At 55.6% G+C, this 16,251-nt stretch overlaps 1 protein-coding gene across 1 annotated transcript in view; it reads right to left on the bottom strand.

Annotated features, from left to right (window-relative positions):
- The window catches only part of LRRC38 (leucine rich repeat containing 38), a 28,835-nt gene extending 13,301 nt beyond the window's left edge, over positions 1–15,534 (bottom strand). Inside the window, exon 1 of the mRNA XM_046018833.1 lies at positions 14,877–15,534. Coding sequence (XP_045874789.1) covers positions 14,877–15,534 — 658 coding nt within the window. The remainder of the gene's footprint in view (positions 1–14,876) is intronic.
- Positions 15,535–16,251: the final 717 nt, after the last annotated feature.

Below are 16,251 nucleotides of genomic sequence, written 5' to 3'. Positions count from 1 at the left end.
CGAGGATAGAACTTCGACAGACTCACAGGGCAGTTTTCCCAGCCTGTCCTCCTCCTGGTAAGGAATGACAGGGATGATCACCGAGGGCTGAAAATCTTTCTCTGCGAAGGCGTGCACGCGTTTCCACTGCCACCAGCATCATCGTCAATGCTGTCACCTTGACTATCACCACATTATTACTTCCCCCACCTGTCCCATGTGCACCATCTCCACCCTGATGTCCCCCACCTGTCCTGGTTCCACCATCTCCACCATGATGTCCCCAAACTGTCCTGGTTCTATCATCTCCACCATGATGTCCCCCACCTGTCCTGGTTCCACCATCTCCACCACGATGTCCCCCACCTGTCCTGGTTCCACCATCTCCACCACGATGTCCCCCAGCTGTCCTGGTTCTATCATCTCCACTATGATGTCCCCCACCAATCCTGGTTCCATCATCTCCACCAAATGTCCCCCACCTGTCCCATGTGCACCATCTCCACCATGATGTCCCCAACCTGTCCTGGTTCCATCATCTTCATCATGATGTCCTCCACCTGTCCTGAGTTGTGGGATGTTTGGAAGTGACCACAGCGTCAGGGGTTGGAGGAAGGGACAGGGGTGTCATTAGAAACAACCTGGGCGGGCAGAGAAGCCCTCACCTTTATCTAAGGCTCTGTTTTCACATATGGGGAAACAGGAAACCAGGAAAGGCCAAAGGAACCCAGACACCTTGATTTTAGCCTGCAAGACCTGTTTTGAACTTCCGGCCCACACAACTGTAAGATCATAGATCTGTATGACTTTAAGGCCCTAATTTTGTGGGAATCTGTTATAGGAAACTAACACAGCCCCCAAGATCACACAGTGAGTCAGAGGCAGAGCCCCACCTGGGAATGGACCCTCAGTCCTGAGCACCCACAGCAGTATCACACAGACATATCGGATGCTCCGTGGGAGCCTCTGGAACTGGGGTCCTTGGAGAGGTGACGCGGACATAGATTTACGGCTGATAATAGTAACAGCTGGTGTTCATTAGGGGCTTTCGGTGTGCCGGGCGCTGTGCCAAGCTACGAATGTTATTGTCCATATTTTACACAAGGGACAACTGAAGCACAGAGAGGTTAGTTATCTGCCCAGGCTCACACAGCTAGTATATAGAAGAGCAGGGTTCAAGGGGTGGGGTCTCTAAATGCAAAGCCTGAGTTCTCAGACACTGTGCCACAATCCCGTCTGGTGACTGGCGAGCAATTTGAGGGTACGGCAGCGGCCTGGGACTGGGGAGGGGGGCTGGGCTAGACCTTTGTCTGCTTTTCATAGTTTGCTGCGTGGCTTTGGACAAGTCACCCGATCTCTCTGAGCCATAGTTTCCTATCTGGAAAGGCAGAAGGGTAAACTACATCACCCCATAAGCTGAGCTTGAGTTTTCTGGAGCGCGCCCTCCGAGAGAGCGGAGTATTCGTCCAGACCACTGTCCTGTCCTTCACGCTTGCAGCCGAACTTGTTTTCACGCGTGTTTCGTCTGCTCCGGTTTCTGCGAAGACACTCAGGTGATCTTTGGATTCAGGCCAGGTTCGGAATCCGGAAAGCTCCCTAACCAAGTCTGGTTCTGAGCCCAAAGCAGAGGCTCTGGACCCGAGAGGATGGGCTCGCCACGAGGGGACCCCGGTTTCCGATATGAGAGTTGAGAAGCCGCACAGTGGCCCGTGATGGAGATCCTGGAGCCAGTCTCTCCGGGTCACACCTCCACTCTGGCCGGTGACCCGGGCAGTGCTACATTAACCTGTCTGTGCCTTGGCTTTCTCACCTGTCCAATGGGGAGATGTTGGCTGGAAACGTCCTCCTTGGACGACACCAACAGCCCTAGAGCTCTGCCGTCCACTGGGTTAGCGCCTGGCCACGTGCTGACAAGGTCACATGTGTCCAGTCTGGACTGAGTTGTGCTGTAGGTGTCAAATAAACCCCAGACTGTGGAAACTCGGTGTGCAAACACAAGGGGAAAAGATCTCATGAATGACTTTTCCCTTGATGACAAGCTGAAAAAAATTAACCTTCCGGATCTGCTGGTTCAATAAAATATTAAAATTAATTTCATCTGTTCATTTGTGGCTCACTTTGTCTTTCCGGTGGGTGGGGCTGCCCTGGGCTGCTTAGCTCAGGGCCTGGAACATGGTCCCACACCCCGTTAATGAGCTACGGGAACAGCCTGCTGGAGGCAGGGAGCAGAGAACATCCGATCAAATAAACAAGAGCCTGATTTTACCTTTAGTGCTTGTTCCCCTTTCATCAAACGCAGCGGAGGGATTTGCTTTGACGTCATAAAATCCGACTGACGGCTGGACACCATTTTGGAGGCTACTGAACCCCAGCTCCTGGGGGTTTGCTGGTCATCCTTGGCGTTCCTTGGCCTGTGGACGCATCCCCTTGACCTCCGCCTTCTCCCTGTTGGCGTGGGTCCCAACTGGCCCTACTTATAAGGACATCAGTCCTACTGGTTTAGGGCCCACCCTTGTGCCTGTATCCTAAGTAATTACATCTGCAGTGACTTTTGTCTTAATCATGTTTTTGACTTTCTGTGTTTTATTTAGCTTTGACATCTTGGGGCCCCTCCCAGGGTCCGCCACTTCCTAGAGACAGTAATCAACCAGCTTGAAAGCACATTTTTGCTAAGAAATCCGTCCAGTCCCAGTCCACACCCCCATCCACCTTTTTCTGTCAGACTCTTGCAGTCTAGAATTCTCACCAGGGCCAGGGACTGAACACTAGGGGACCCCCACCCCAGCCCACAGCCTGCCCAAATTATTCAAACTAGCCAACCCCAAACCTGCCCAGCCTGCCTACCTTGCCCTTTCCTCCTGCAAAAACCACAATAAAGATTCTTGATTGCACTTTCCCGTCGGTCCCTCTGTCCCCTGACTCTCCTTGGTGTCTCCCTGCTTGGTGCACACTTCTTCTTTCTAGAGATCTGTGAGTATTAAACATCTTCCTTCATACAGTCATTTCTGTGTCTGTATGTCTCACCACGTCTGATTAAAACAAACCCCAGCTACATTTAAAATAACCCTATCGTCAAATAAGGTCATAATCTGAAGTATGAGGGGTTGAGATATGAAGTCATCATATCTGAGTACGTATGATTTTGGGAAGATATCATTTAACCCGTAGCATCCCCCTGCCATTCATCATTCCTCACTCGAGTCTTTAAAAGCTCCTCAAGTCCGGGTCCCCGCCAGCGAGCACGGCCCACCCAAGCCCACCCAAACCCGGGTATTTGAAGGGAGTCCAACAAAGGGGCTATTTATAAGGCGTGGACTGGTCTTCAGAAGTCAACAAAGTCAGTGCAGTCCCCAGAGCTCTACCACAGGAGAGGGGCAGCCTTCCCTGAAGGTATAAGGGGAGTGGGCGGTTATCCGAACCTGGAGAAGCAGGAAGACAGAGCCCTGGCTAATGTAGATGTGTACACCTATTTGTCTCTCGCGGGTCATATTAATAAAGGTAAGGTCGGGGAGGGGGAACATAATACTTAGGCATTGTACCAACACAGAAGAGCACATGGAAGAAAAGGAAGAAGTGAAAAACTCTATGCCGTTCTGGAAAAGGCCAACCATGGAGACAGTAAAAAGGTTAGAGTTTCCCAGAGAGGGGGTTCAGGAGGGATGGGACAGGTGGAGCACAGGACATTCTTAGGACAGTAAAATTACCTGTATGATACCAAGATGGTGGATGCCCAACACTATCCACCTGTCCAAACTATCTGTACATCACCAAGAGGAAACCCTAGCATAAATTGTGGGCTTTCGTTAACAATAACGTAATACTATCAATGCTGGTTCCTCAATTGTAACAAATGGACCACACTAAGGCAAGGGTCAGTAATAGGGGAACTGAGGATGAGGGGGTCTATGGGCACTCTCTGCATTGTCTGCTTAATTTTCCAGAAACCTAACACTGCTCTAAAGAGTAGCCTATTATTATTATTTTTTTAATAAGACCACTCTTTCAGCCAGAGAAAATCATCAGTGCACTTGACTGCCTGCCCTTTCCAGTCATTTTTCTTTTTCCTTTTTTTAAAAAGATTTATTTATTTATTTGACAGACAGAGACACAGCGAGAGAGGAAACACAAGCAAGGGGAGTGGGAGAGGGAGAAGCAGACTTCCCACTGAGCAGGGAGTCCGATGTAGGGCTCGATCCCAGAACCCTGGGATCATGACCTGAGCCGAAGGCAGACGCTTAACCATCTGAGCCTCCCAGGTGCCCCCCAGTCATTATTCTATGGGGCTCAGTTCTTTTTCCTGACCTCCTAGGGGGCTCCCTGCAAACCTCCCCAGCCTCCCCCCTGAACTGGAGGGCTTCGGAGCTTCCTTCCTCCCCTCACCACCTCCTCCCTGTGCTCCTTGCTTCTGTCCCCACTAATGAACATTAAAGCCGACGTTTTCCCCATCATCTAACAGTTCATGTGACCTGCAATGTCCACCCTCTCCCTCCCATGTCCCATCAAGGGAGTAGAGAGAGTGTTGGCCTCCCACTGCTGTTCTGCCGTTCTTGCCACGTGACTATCCAGGAGCCCGAAGACCCATAAACCACCATCTTGTAATTTTATGGGTTGACAATGGTCCTTCTCTTGCAAGGGCTCCCCATCTCCCTCTAAAGCTCCTTTATGTCAGTATTTCTCTGCTCACTGGGGGGTGACAGGCGAGGAACCCGAAGCCCAGAAAAGCTAGTGACCTGCCCAAGTCAAGAAGTGGCCGCAGAACCAGGATGTCCTCGACCCTTGGCTCTAAGCTCCTAACCCCTCAATGCGACCATGGGCAGCTTTCATTTCCGGTGCAGATAATCCCTTATGATGGTTATGTTTAAAATAAATATCCTGGGGCGTCATGGGTGGCTCAGTGGGTTAAGCCTCTGCCTTCGGCTCAGGTCATGATCTCAGGGTCCTGGGATCGAGTCCCGCATGGGGCGCTCTGCTCCGCAGGGAGCCTGCTTCCTCCTCTCTCTCTGCCTGCCTCTCTGCCTACTTGTGATCTCTGTCTCTCTAATAAATTAATAAAATCTTTAAAAAATAAAAATAAAACAGATATCATCTCACTGGTGTCTTATGAAAAAGCAAGGCTATTCTAATACCTGGGGGGAGGGGCGCAGATTTTCTCTTGATATGAAGCAGCAGAAGGGGACATACTCGTGCATCTCCTTATTTAAAAGACAGCTGCTGGGGCGCCTGGGTGGCTCAGTGGTTTAAGCCGCTGCCTTCGGCTCAGGTCATGATCCCAGGGTCCTGGGATCGAGTCCCACATCAGGCTCTCTGCTCAGCCGGGAGCCTGCTTCCTCCTCTCTCTCTCTCTGCCTGCCTCTCTGCCTACTTGTGATCTCTCTCTGTCAAATAAATAAATAAAATCTTAAAAAAAAAAAAAAAAAAAAAGACAGCTGCTGGTGGGTAGGACCTGTGCCACGAGAGCCCACCCCAGAGACTCTTGCCAGGAGCTGGGGGCTTTGGGCGTCTCACCCCATGACCCCATAAGGAGGCTGGCTCAGGAGGGTGCAAAATCAGCCAAAATCGGAGCTAGAAGGAGTCTTCACCGTCATCTAGCCCAGGGGCCAAAACTTGGAAGCCAGCAGGAGGGACACAGCCACCAACACATTTTAGGAAGCTTGGCCGGCACGGTGCTCTGGAATGTTCCTCATGTGTACGTGCTCTCGGGTCTGCTCCCACACACACTTCTCCCATGACTCCCACCTGTCGCCCCAAGGGGCATCTGAGGTGATCCAGGGCAACTCACGGAGGGACGAGACCCGCAGGCTCTGCTGCTAGCTATGGACGGAGCCGGGACGAGGACCCCGATTCCTGCCTCTTTGATTTGGGTTCACCTCTGAGAATCTTCCCTTTAATCTCAAGGGGCCCGCAGCTCCCTCGAGGTCCTGACTCATGCTCTTGGCACTTCTCCCATAACCAGCCCCGAGGATGGGAGAGATGGGGTCAGGTGGTGCCTGATCTGCAGCCTCTAAAGCACAGGGACCAGGCTGCGAGCCAGCAGCGAACACACGGTCCCCGTCTATGTGGATCTTCGGACACTTGGGGTCTGACCGTCAGTGCTGAAACCCAGTGGGACCTGTGAGGCTGTGCGCGTAGCTGGGCTGTTCATCTGCACATCTGTGATTTGAATAAAGAGACAAAAGTAGCTTCTGGGTGCCTCGGTGGCGGAAATTGCACTCTGAGCTTCTTCATATGACATCCCTTAGGTCAAAGGGCAGATGCTATCTCCTGTACTGGACCGAGGGGACACGGGGGCCTAGGAACGTTAGGGGACGTATCTGCCATCAGACAGTTCACTGGAAGCAAAGCCATGGTCACGGACGCCTTGTGGCGGCCTGCCCAACCGCCTCCCTGAACTCTGCCCCATGCCCCGGTCCCTGTGAACATGTCACCGCAGCCATCCGCTCCCCTGCCCGCACCGAGAGGGGTGCAGCCGAGCCAGACGCAGCCTCCTCCCTGGACCCAGAAACTGGGACCAACAGAGCCGGTGTCCCCGGGCCTCAGTGGGTCTCCTGGATGGAGCAGCGTGGTTTTGCCATGCGCGTGCGAACGTAGAGAAGGTCCATCAAAGCGTGGAGAGGAGAATGAAGAAGTGTGAGAGGCAGAGGGGAGAGCATGGGAGAGGCTCTGCGTGCCCCGTGGCCTCCCAGGAGGCCTCACCCGTGCTACGCCCTGGGGCTCAAAGGTTCAGGACTGAGGCTTCCTGGAGACACCCCACAGCCTTACCAGAAACCCTTCTGTCTGCTTTTGCCCGTTGAAGCTGGTTTCTCATTCAGCGGGGTGAACTGTGATCTGTGGCCTTGGTGACCTGAACTCTGTTCACCAGCCACTCAGCGTGCACCTTGCTGGGCAGAGAATTCGAGCACACCGGACCCCCCTCCCCCAGGACGCCCAGATGGCTGCCCCTTCCTCTTGCCCGCAGTGCCCCAGGAGAGGGGCAGGCACTGCCGGCTCCCTCCCTCCTCCACAGCGGAGAGTCTGGGGCTCGGGGGGCTGTGGGGTTTGGCCAGGATCACACAGATCTGGAAAAGAAGCCCAGAGAACCTTCCTGCCAGGCCTCCACCTCTGCTGGGAAATGTTCTGGGTATCCTTTGCCGACTACAGCTGGAGAGGGCTATTTGCTGAGGACAAAAGTCGAGGATGGTGATCATGGCCTGTGCCCCAGGGCCTCTGTGCCAGAGGCCTTGGGGGTGCGTCCACAGCCTCACCGAGCGCCTTCCACACTGGGTGTGGCCCCAGGGGCTGGGGACACAGCAGCGAGCAGGCTGATCTCTGGGAGCGTGTGTTTCTGCAGGGACACGGATATCTTGTGGACAAGGGAATGTGGCCCTCAGTGAGTGCTATGACATAAATTCCACCAAGAGGAGTTAGGGGCAAGGCGGGACTGCCCAGGCAGGTCACCAGGCGGGACACCAGGCAGGGTGGTCAGGGAAGGCCTCTCGGAGGTGGGGACTTCTGAGTGGGGGCCTGACGGAGACTGCGTGGCTGTCCACTGGAGAAGGAAATGTCCTAGTGGGAGAGAGAGCTGTAGGTTCGGAGGTCCTGGCTGGACACTGGCACTTGGCGTGTTCCGGGGACAGACGGGGGTCCGTGTGGCCGGGGGGTGGGGGCTGAGTGGGCAGGGATGGACGAGGAAGTGGGGGAGGGCTTGTGGGACGTGAGAGGGAGCTGGCTTCGTACCTGCAGTGGAAGCCATCAGAAGGTTTCCAAACATGCCATACACCGTACCAGCCTCTGGGGACTGAAGGACGAAAAAGCCTCCAAACAGGCTTGACAGACCTGAGAACCGGCCATATCATGTCGTGGTCATAGAGATATATGGGATCCAGTGAGGTCACTCAGGAAAGCCTCCCCACCTGGCCTTGGGGGCCCAGAGGGTTGGAGGTTGGAAGGCTAAGTGGAAACCAGAAAGGTAAAGAAGTAAAGTAGGGATGGGGAGGGAGGGCAGGAAGGAAGAATCCAGGCACCTATAACGGCCGGGGCAGAGGGCTGAGGGCAGGAGCCCAGGACAGCGCCCCAGGACTGCATCACGCACCCAGGACAGACATGTCCTCATGACATGTCCAGGTCCTCATGACAACCCACAGATGTATCCACGGCTCCTCCTCCCAGGTCATTGACACTACCAGCCTGGAGTGACCAGGCCTGCCCAGCCCAGCCTTCCAAACCACACAGAATACCACAGGATTCTGGGAGAACGGAAACTGGATGGCCCCTGGCTGTGGGGCCTCGTGCTCTGGGGCTGTGAGTCACCCGGCCACCCGTCAGCCTTAGCTAACAGTGACACGGGCCTCTGCAAAACAGATCCCCGGCTGCATCCCCCGGGCTGCCCTGGATGGGCAGGAAGTGGGTCCACTGGCCCCCGTCACCCAGCAACAAGGCCGCCTTTTGGGTTAACTGACAGAATGGCACAAGCATGTGACATTTTCAGAGAGATCCAGTGTTTGGGACGGAGTCGCAGGACTCGGCTGGGCTCCCCTGGAGCCGACAAGACAAGGCGAGGTTGCCTTAGGTCACGTTCACGGCTCACTTTCCACCGGGACTCCAGAGCCTGGGGCCCGCCAAAGCCAACACTCAGCCCGGACACCGGTAATAATGGGAAAGGTGACACCCTGTGACTCCACTCTAATTAAGAGACGAGTTAAAAACGCGTTAGCTTGTGCACGCAGGAGGGGTACAGACCTGTCAAAGGCACGAGAGAGGCCACGTGCAAGAGGGCATAAGACCCCAGTCCGCCTCTGCTGCCAACATGATTTTCTCAGGCGTATAAACACACCCTAAACATACACCCGACCAGTCAGACGCAAGCAATAAGATGTCACTGTTTCGCCTCCCAAACAGAAAACATGTTTCCAGATACTAACACACCACACCGGGAAAGAGATGGCGAGACAGGTCTTCCCCTTTGCCAATGGCACCAGCTGCCCGGGGTGCAGTTGGGCAAACATGTTTCTAGGGGTTTAAAATAATCATCGACCCTCACCCCACGGGTCCACTTCAAAGAATTCACCTCAGAGAAATAAAATACCAAGAGGCACCCCCAAGCTTTACACGTGGGATGTTTGGTTTAGCATTGTTTATGCACAAAAAAAAAAAAAAGGGAAAACAAGCCCCATTTCCAACAACAGGAGGGTTCAACGAAGAGATCCAGAAAATGATGTATTACGTGGCCATGAAAGGTTACGTTTTCAAAGAACTGTAATGGCAGGAAATTCTTGCAGCTCAATAAGAGAAAAAAAAATCAGTGATGAGATCTACAGTACCACAGCAATTTGTTCAAAAATGTACATGCACGTAAGAATAAAACCGGAATAAAATACAGCGAAGCTTTAAGAGCAGTGGGATTCGGGGTAGTTTCTGTTTCCTTCACGATACTTCTCTACGTATCCCACATATACAAGGAGACTGTTACATTAAAATTAGGGAAATAAAACTGCTTTGATTTCTAAAGGGAAAGAAATAGAGTCACCTGGGAGTCACCTGGGAGAAAGGACCCGTGTTACCTCCCGCAAGCATGAGCGCTGGTCCCTTCGGCTGGAATACTGGTTACTTGGCGGTATGACAAGATGACCCCACTCATCTGACTCATCTGACCCCACTCATAAGCCAGGCCCTCATCGTGTCGGATATGAGAAAACGAAGTGGGGTTACTGGCGAGTGGGGGCAGCTCCCCCAGTGAGCGGTCAGTCGGGCCGGGAAGAAGGGGTTCGTCATGGAAGTCAATCAGGACCCTTGCTGCCAGGACACCCCTTCTTAGTGAGGGGTTCAGGAACCCACCGGGGTTGAGCCTTCAAATGCTTGAGTGCTCCAGGCCCTCTATTGGACCTTCTCTAGGAGGCTGTTCCCTAAGGGGCCAGGGTTACAGACCCAAAGCATGAGCTGTGGCCCCCCGTCCCTCCTTCCCGGCCCCCAGCCCATCGCTCCTCATAGCTACATGTGTCCAGGTCTTGGGGTGCAAGATGAGGTCAGGTCTGTTCGGTGGTACCGCGGGCTGTGACCTGCAGGCCACATGCATCGTGGTTAGAGACGGAAGGGAAGGAAGGTGCCTGGGCAGTTGGGCCTCCCACTTTGGAACTGGCACACGCCTCCCCTGTGACCCACTCTCGGGCGTGATGCAGGCTGTCACCTGGGTCGCCAGCTCGCTCTGTGCACCTCCAAAGCCGAGCACAGAGGCAGCCTCACCTTGCCTGGTGCTATGGTTTCTCAAACCCAGTAGCCACTCCTTGTGGCTCCCGGAGCGACACTGGGGGTGGGTGAGATGTCCCGCGAGCCCAGAGCCCAGAGTGCCCTGCCCTCACCCTGCTGAACCAAGACACAGCCTCCTAGATTCCAGCACAGGGGCCTCTAGAGGGACCTGGCCTCCCCAGGCCCCCAACTTTCCAATCCTTAATATGATGACCATATTCCCTTCCCTTGAAACCAGACAATTTTAGAGTTAGAAGGAGCCTTGGAATCCTCCTACCCACACTCCTTGGCTCGTCAAAATAAAAAAAAATCTCAGAGATGTTTCTCTTGGTTCAGCTTCTGAACCAGGAAAAGACCTTGGGTTTCTAGAGATGAACCAAAAGGCCCTCTCACCTCCAAGCAGTTCTCAAGCTTCAAGGTACACTGCAAGCCCAGGGTGGGGGCCGGGGGGCGGGACTAAAAATGCAGACCCTGGGGGTGGGGGGGCGCCTGGGTGGTTCAGTGGGCTAAAGCCTCTGCCTTCAGCTCAGGCCGTGATCCCAGGGTCCTGGAATCAACTCCCGTTGGGCTCTCTGCTCAGCAGAGAGCCTGCTTCCCTTCCTCTCTCTCTGCCTGCCTCTCAGCCTACTTGTGATCTCTGTCTGTCAAATAAATAAATAAAATCTTTAGAAATGCAGACCCTGGGCCTCACCCCCCAGGCACCCATTCAGTAGGCCTTGGGGGGGGGGGGGCACAAGAATCTGCATTTCAACCAAGTTCCTGTGTGTTTTCATTCCCCATCCACCTCCCTGGGCTCCTATAAGGAAACTGGGTACTAGGCCTGCAGGGAAAAGCTTTAAAGCGCAAGGGTGTTACCCAGCTGTTCTCCATCTCCCCCAGACACTCCCCACCCTCTCCCCCTCTACCCCACGGCTCACCTGAGTGATTTCCAAGGGCCCTTGCTTCCAAGTCTGGAGTCCTCCCTACTTAAAGAGAGATGGTCACTGTTGCAAATTGCCTGGGATCCACCATCTCGCGGGAGAACCACCAGCCCGGGTGAAGGATCTGGGGCTGGAGGAGGTCGGCCAGCTGCGACCCAGGGCAATCGGAGATTGGGAGGGGGCAGCGTTGGGGACAGCCTCACCCTCCCTCCTGATCTATCAGAAAGAATTAGGTGTAGGGTCAGACACTCCTGAGTGCACTCATCTCAGCCACTGACTTCATGACCCCGTGACCTTGTGCAAACCACTTCCCTTCTTTGCACCTTGGTGGATAAACGGTGGGTTAAGTTACCTGCCAGTGGGTTAAGTTACCTGCCAGGCACAGTTGAAAGAAAGGGGATGGCACCTGTCCATTACCAAGTGACATCCATTGCCAGGTCAGGCCGCCAGGTAAAATACAGGATGGCATATTTATATGCTGAATTTCAGAACATGGCAAATAATTTTGTGTGTAAGTATATCCCAAATATTGCATGGGACATACTTATACTAAAATAGGATTCGGTGTTTACCCGAAATTCAGAGTTAACTGGGCATCCTGGGGGGGTTTCCTAGTTTGCTTTCTTATTTTAGGTTTGTCTGCTTTGTTTGGTGCTAAGTTGGCTGAGGGGCATTTCGGCAGGCATCCCCTCGGCCTCTTCCTTCAGCCCCAGCACCAGTGGGACAGATCCTCCCGAGTCCCCAGACCCGGCCCTGCTCAGCCCCCAAACGAGCCTGGATGGAGGGGATCTGTTGCCTCCAAGGCATCCCTTCCTCCCCACCGGGGTGTGCTCCGTGACGGTGTGCTCCCATCAGCACGGTGACCACACAGGAGGCTCGCCTGGCAGACGAAGGCATTTCTGTAACTGTCAGAGCCAGTCAAGGTCACTTGCTCTGCTCCGTTCTGCTTCTCTGGGGGAGGAGGGAATGGGGAGGCAAGGACAAGGCAACCAGGACAGGATCTCTTTGCTTCTGCCTTTGAGTCCCCTCTCCTGGGAGACGCAGGGCACTTGCCCAGAAAACCCTGGAACTTAGGCTTCATGGAGCCCCATTTTCCTTGGCAGGAAGTGGGTGGCCCATGGTAGGGGGGGAACCTGTGTCCCCCAGCTGTTGTTAACAGGCCTTCCTGTTAGAACAGGATAGTAACAACCGCACTAACACTTAGATCGTGCTGCTCTGTGTCAGGCACTATTCTAAGAACTTCATAAACGATACATTTTTAACCCTCCCAATAACCCTAGGAGGGGGGCACCAGCATCATCTCCATTTCACAGATGAGGAAATGGGGGTGCGGAGGGGTCACAGAGCTAGCAAGAGGTCGAGGCAGGATTTGAACCGAGGCTGGGCCCTCACCCACTTTGCCCGGCGCCTCTGGGAAGATAGAAGGAGCCAAGGCAGGAGGAGGAGGGAAGGGACGGCGGGGACGGGCGTCTAGCAAGCACCGAGGCTGTGCTAAGCAATCCCACACCCCTGACGAAGCTGATCTCATTCAAACCTCACCGCAAACAAGGTGTGGGATACTGTTACGGCATGTTGACGTCGGAGGGAAACTGAGGCTCAGAGAGAAACTCAGCTGTCTTGCATCAAGGCCCGCGCTCATCCCCTCGCTGCCCACCCGGCTCTGGTTCATGGTTCTCTGGACACTGCTCTGGCCACACGCATGGCAGCCCACAGTGAGGCCACGGCTGTTCTTGGCACACACATACCCCAACCCCCCATGAAGTGCCTCACGTCCTCATGCTCCCTTCTCGCTGCCTCCATCTCTCCCCACTGAACCAGACCAACCCTCAACCAGGGCCAGGACACTGGTCCTTGCTCTGAGCCTGTCCATTCTTTCCCCCAGCCACACATCCCCACCAGGTGTCCCCTTTTCTTCCCTCTATCATGGGCCGGCCGTATGAGGAACAATATCCTACAGTCTCACTGTTCTCTGCGTTCACCCGGGTTAGCTGGTTTTGATCCTGACAACCACCGGGTCAGACGGACCACCTGGCATTACCCATGTCCTAATGTCATACAGGAGGAAGATGGGGCTCGGAAAAGTTAAGGGTCCTGGCCAGACTCAGCCAGGCTTTCCACCAGGACACAAACCTCTGTCTTCTGACTCTACGACCAGGACTGTGTAGGGATCTCAGAAGTCAACCAAAGCATTTTAGAGATGAGGAGTCAGAAACCCAGACAGGACATGCGGCCTGTTCAAGGTCATAGCCATCCATCCGTGGCAGAACTGAGAAGGAGGCCTGCAGCTTTGAACCCTACAGCACCTTGCCCTCCCGCGATTACACAGGGAACCAACGAGACCCACTCAACTAATGACGGGTTAATGATGCCCATTCCACCCAAAAGCAAAGGCAGGAGAGTTCAGAACTAAGGCATACCCCCTTCCACGATGAGGTTTTTATCTGGACATTCCTGTCTCCAGGACAGTCTTCTAGTGGAGCAGGCAGGTGAATGAGGGCAGGTCAGACAGATCTTTTTAGGACTTGCTCCCCTGGTAGAGGCAGGCCGGGCTGAAAATGCCAGTTCAGGGGCCTGCGTCTGCTGGGGAGTGATGGCCCTGATGCCTGGGGTTCATGCTTAGTAAAGTATGGAGTGAACAAGGGACCACAGGAATTCAGGGCATAGATGAGCAACATCCTCGAAATCCAGGAGGTGGAAAAAATATATACCAAAGTTAAATCCACATCTATGTCGCTTCTTATAACGTGTGCCTTACAGCTCTGGGTCCTATTCTATCAAACCTTTGGGGGCAAGATTACTTGGGACTGAGGCTCACACGCCTACCCCTGGAAGCCTGGGATCCACGGGACGGTATGGACATTCTGCCTGCTCCCCATCCTGGGGCTCATCTCTATGGATGCTGGGGTACCCTCTTCTCGGCTCAGCCTCTGCTTCCCTCTGCTGGGCTTTCCATGGCCCCTTGACGGATGTGCCCTCTGTGTTTCCATCTGCCAAAGGGATCTGTACGTCCATCCGTGTCACCACTGGAAAAGCATACCAGGAAAGCAAAGGGTTGCACCAGTCTGCTAAGGTTTTCGTGTTCAGCTTTTCCCATCCGGGCTGAAAAACCACAGAGCTGCAAATCTTGACTGCATCACCGGCTTTTAGCGGGCTGGGAGTATTCCTCACCAGAAATACTTCTCATCGCTTTTGAATGGAAGAGCAAACCCGGGAGCTCAGAAACAGACCTGCTCGGGCTCTGGAAGCTACTGGAGAGCCCCTAGAATTGGCTGGATCCTTCGATGTTCCGTGTAGCGAGAATAGCGCTCGGCCTTTCCCACACAGGAGGGTGCCTTCCACTTAGGAGGGGCCCATAAATAACCTGCACCCACCAGTCCTGGGACCCAAAGCCCGGTGAGTTGGTCTCAGACATGGGTAACAGAAAAAAGGGAGGTCCCTAACTTCGGAAACTGAGTTGCTGGAGAAACAGGTGGAGAAGCATGGCATCAGGGCTCAGAAACTCCAGAGAATCCAGATGTGAGCCTCCCCACCCACTTTTCCTGGCGGACTCCCAGGCAAAGTTCAGCCTGGGAATCTGTCAGGCATATACCCGAGCGACTGTCCTGGGGCAGTTTCTCCCATGCAACGGAGCTGGGCTCGAAGGCCTGACTCAAGACCCCTGCCCCACCCCCACCCCCCCCCCCCCCCCCCCGTGCTCCCTGCTCCTCCCACCCTCCCATCCCCAGCCCGGTGTGCAGCCCAGCCTGCCTGCAGGCTCACCTTTTGGCAGCTTGGACGCGTTGTCCTGGATCCAGGAGAAGAGGTGCGCAAAGTCGCAGTCGCAGAGCCAGGGGTTCCCGTCCAGGCGCAGGGTGCGCAGCGCGGGCAGCGCGGCCAGGGCGGCCACGTTGAGGCTGCGCAGATTGTTGTCGTTGAGTTCCAGCACCTGCAGCGACTCCAGGGTCTCGAAGGCGTCCTGGTGCACGCCCGCCAGCTTGTTGTTGGCCAGGCTCAGCTTGACCAGCCTCCCGGCCGAGCGGAAGGCGCCAGCGCCCAGCTGGGTCAGGTTGTTGTAGCTGAGGTCCAGGAAGGCCAGCTTGGCGGAGCCGCTGAACGTGCCCTCCTCCAGCGAGCGCAGCGAGTTATTCCTGAAGTCCAGGTACACCAGGTCGCCGTAGAAAATGAAGAAGTCCTCGGGGATGTGCTGGATGCGGTTGCCGGCCACCAGCAGCTTGCGCACGTCCAGGGGGAAAGGGTCGGGCACGCTGGGCAGCCCGCGGTCGCGGCAGTCCACGGTGTGCGGGTCCGTGCAGGCGCAGCCCGCGGGGCACGCGTGTCCGGGCCGGAGCAGCAGCAGCAGCAGCAGGAGGATGCAGAGCTCGAGCGCGGCGGCGGCGGCGCGGCCGGCGGGGGCGCGGGGGGCGGCGCGGGGGCGCATGGCCGGGGGGGACCGGAGCGAGCCGAGGCGACTCGGACTTGGCTCTCGGGGCGAACCCTGGCGCGGGGCGGCGCGCGGGGTCCCGGCGGCCAGGCGCTGGGAGCTGGAAGGCGGCCGGGGAGGGCGTGCGCCCGGGCGCGCGGGGGCGAGCGAGCGCGAGGCGCACGGACTCGGGGAGTCCGGGGCTGCAGGGACCGAGACGGGAGAGTCGGGGAGGGAGGGGCGAGGACTGGCGAAGGACTTACCCGGACAGGAAATTAACCCGCTGGAAAATCCCAGGGAGAGGCGGGGAGCTATAGAGGTGGCCGAGTGGCCGGCGCCAAAGCGGCCCCACCCGGACAGCTTTTTTCTGAGACCGGGTAATAAGACCTGTCGCGCGGACTTGGCCAGGAGCGCTCAACGACGAAGTTCGGTTACCGAGCGCCCCCCAGCCCAGCGATTTCCAGAGGGCGTGTTGCGGGCCTGTGCCCCGCACCCCGGCGCCCTCCTGGAGCCAAGGAGCGCTCCCGGTGCGCCAACCCCACTGCCAAAGGGAACGCGACCTGGGTCCCTCTGGCTCTGTGCCCCGGGCAATCCCGGCGGGCTCTAGAGCCTCTGAACTAGGGTTGGGCGGAGCTCCTGAGTGGCTCATTTTCCCCTTCTCACTCCCCCCACCCGCACTTGACCCATCTCAGCGAGGCACTAGGGGTCAAGTGAGGCAGGCAGCTGTGGCCTGAA

This window comes from Meles meles, chromosome 1, assembly GCF_922984935.1.
Source record: "Meles meles chromosome 1, mMelMel3.1 paternal haplotype, whole genome shotgun sequence".
Lineage (NCBI taxonomy): Eukaryota > Metazoa > Chordata > Mammalia > Carnivora > Mustelidae > Meles > Meles meles.
This window is presented reverse-complemented; position numbering and strand designations above follow the sequence as displayed.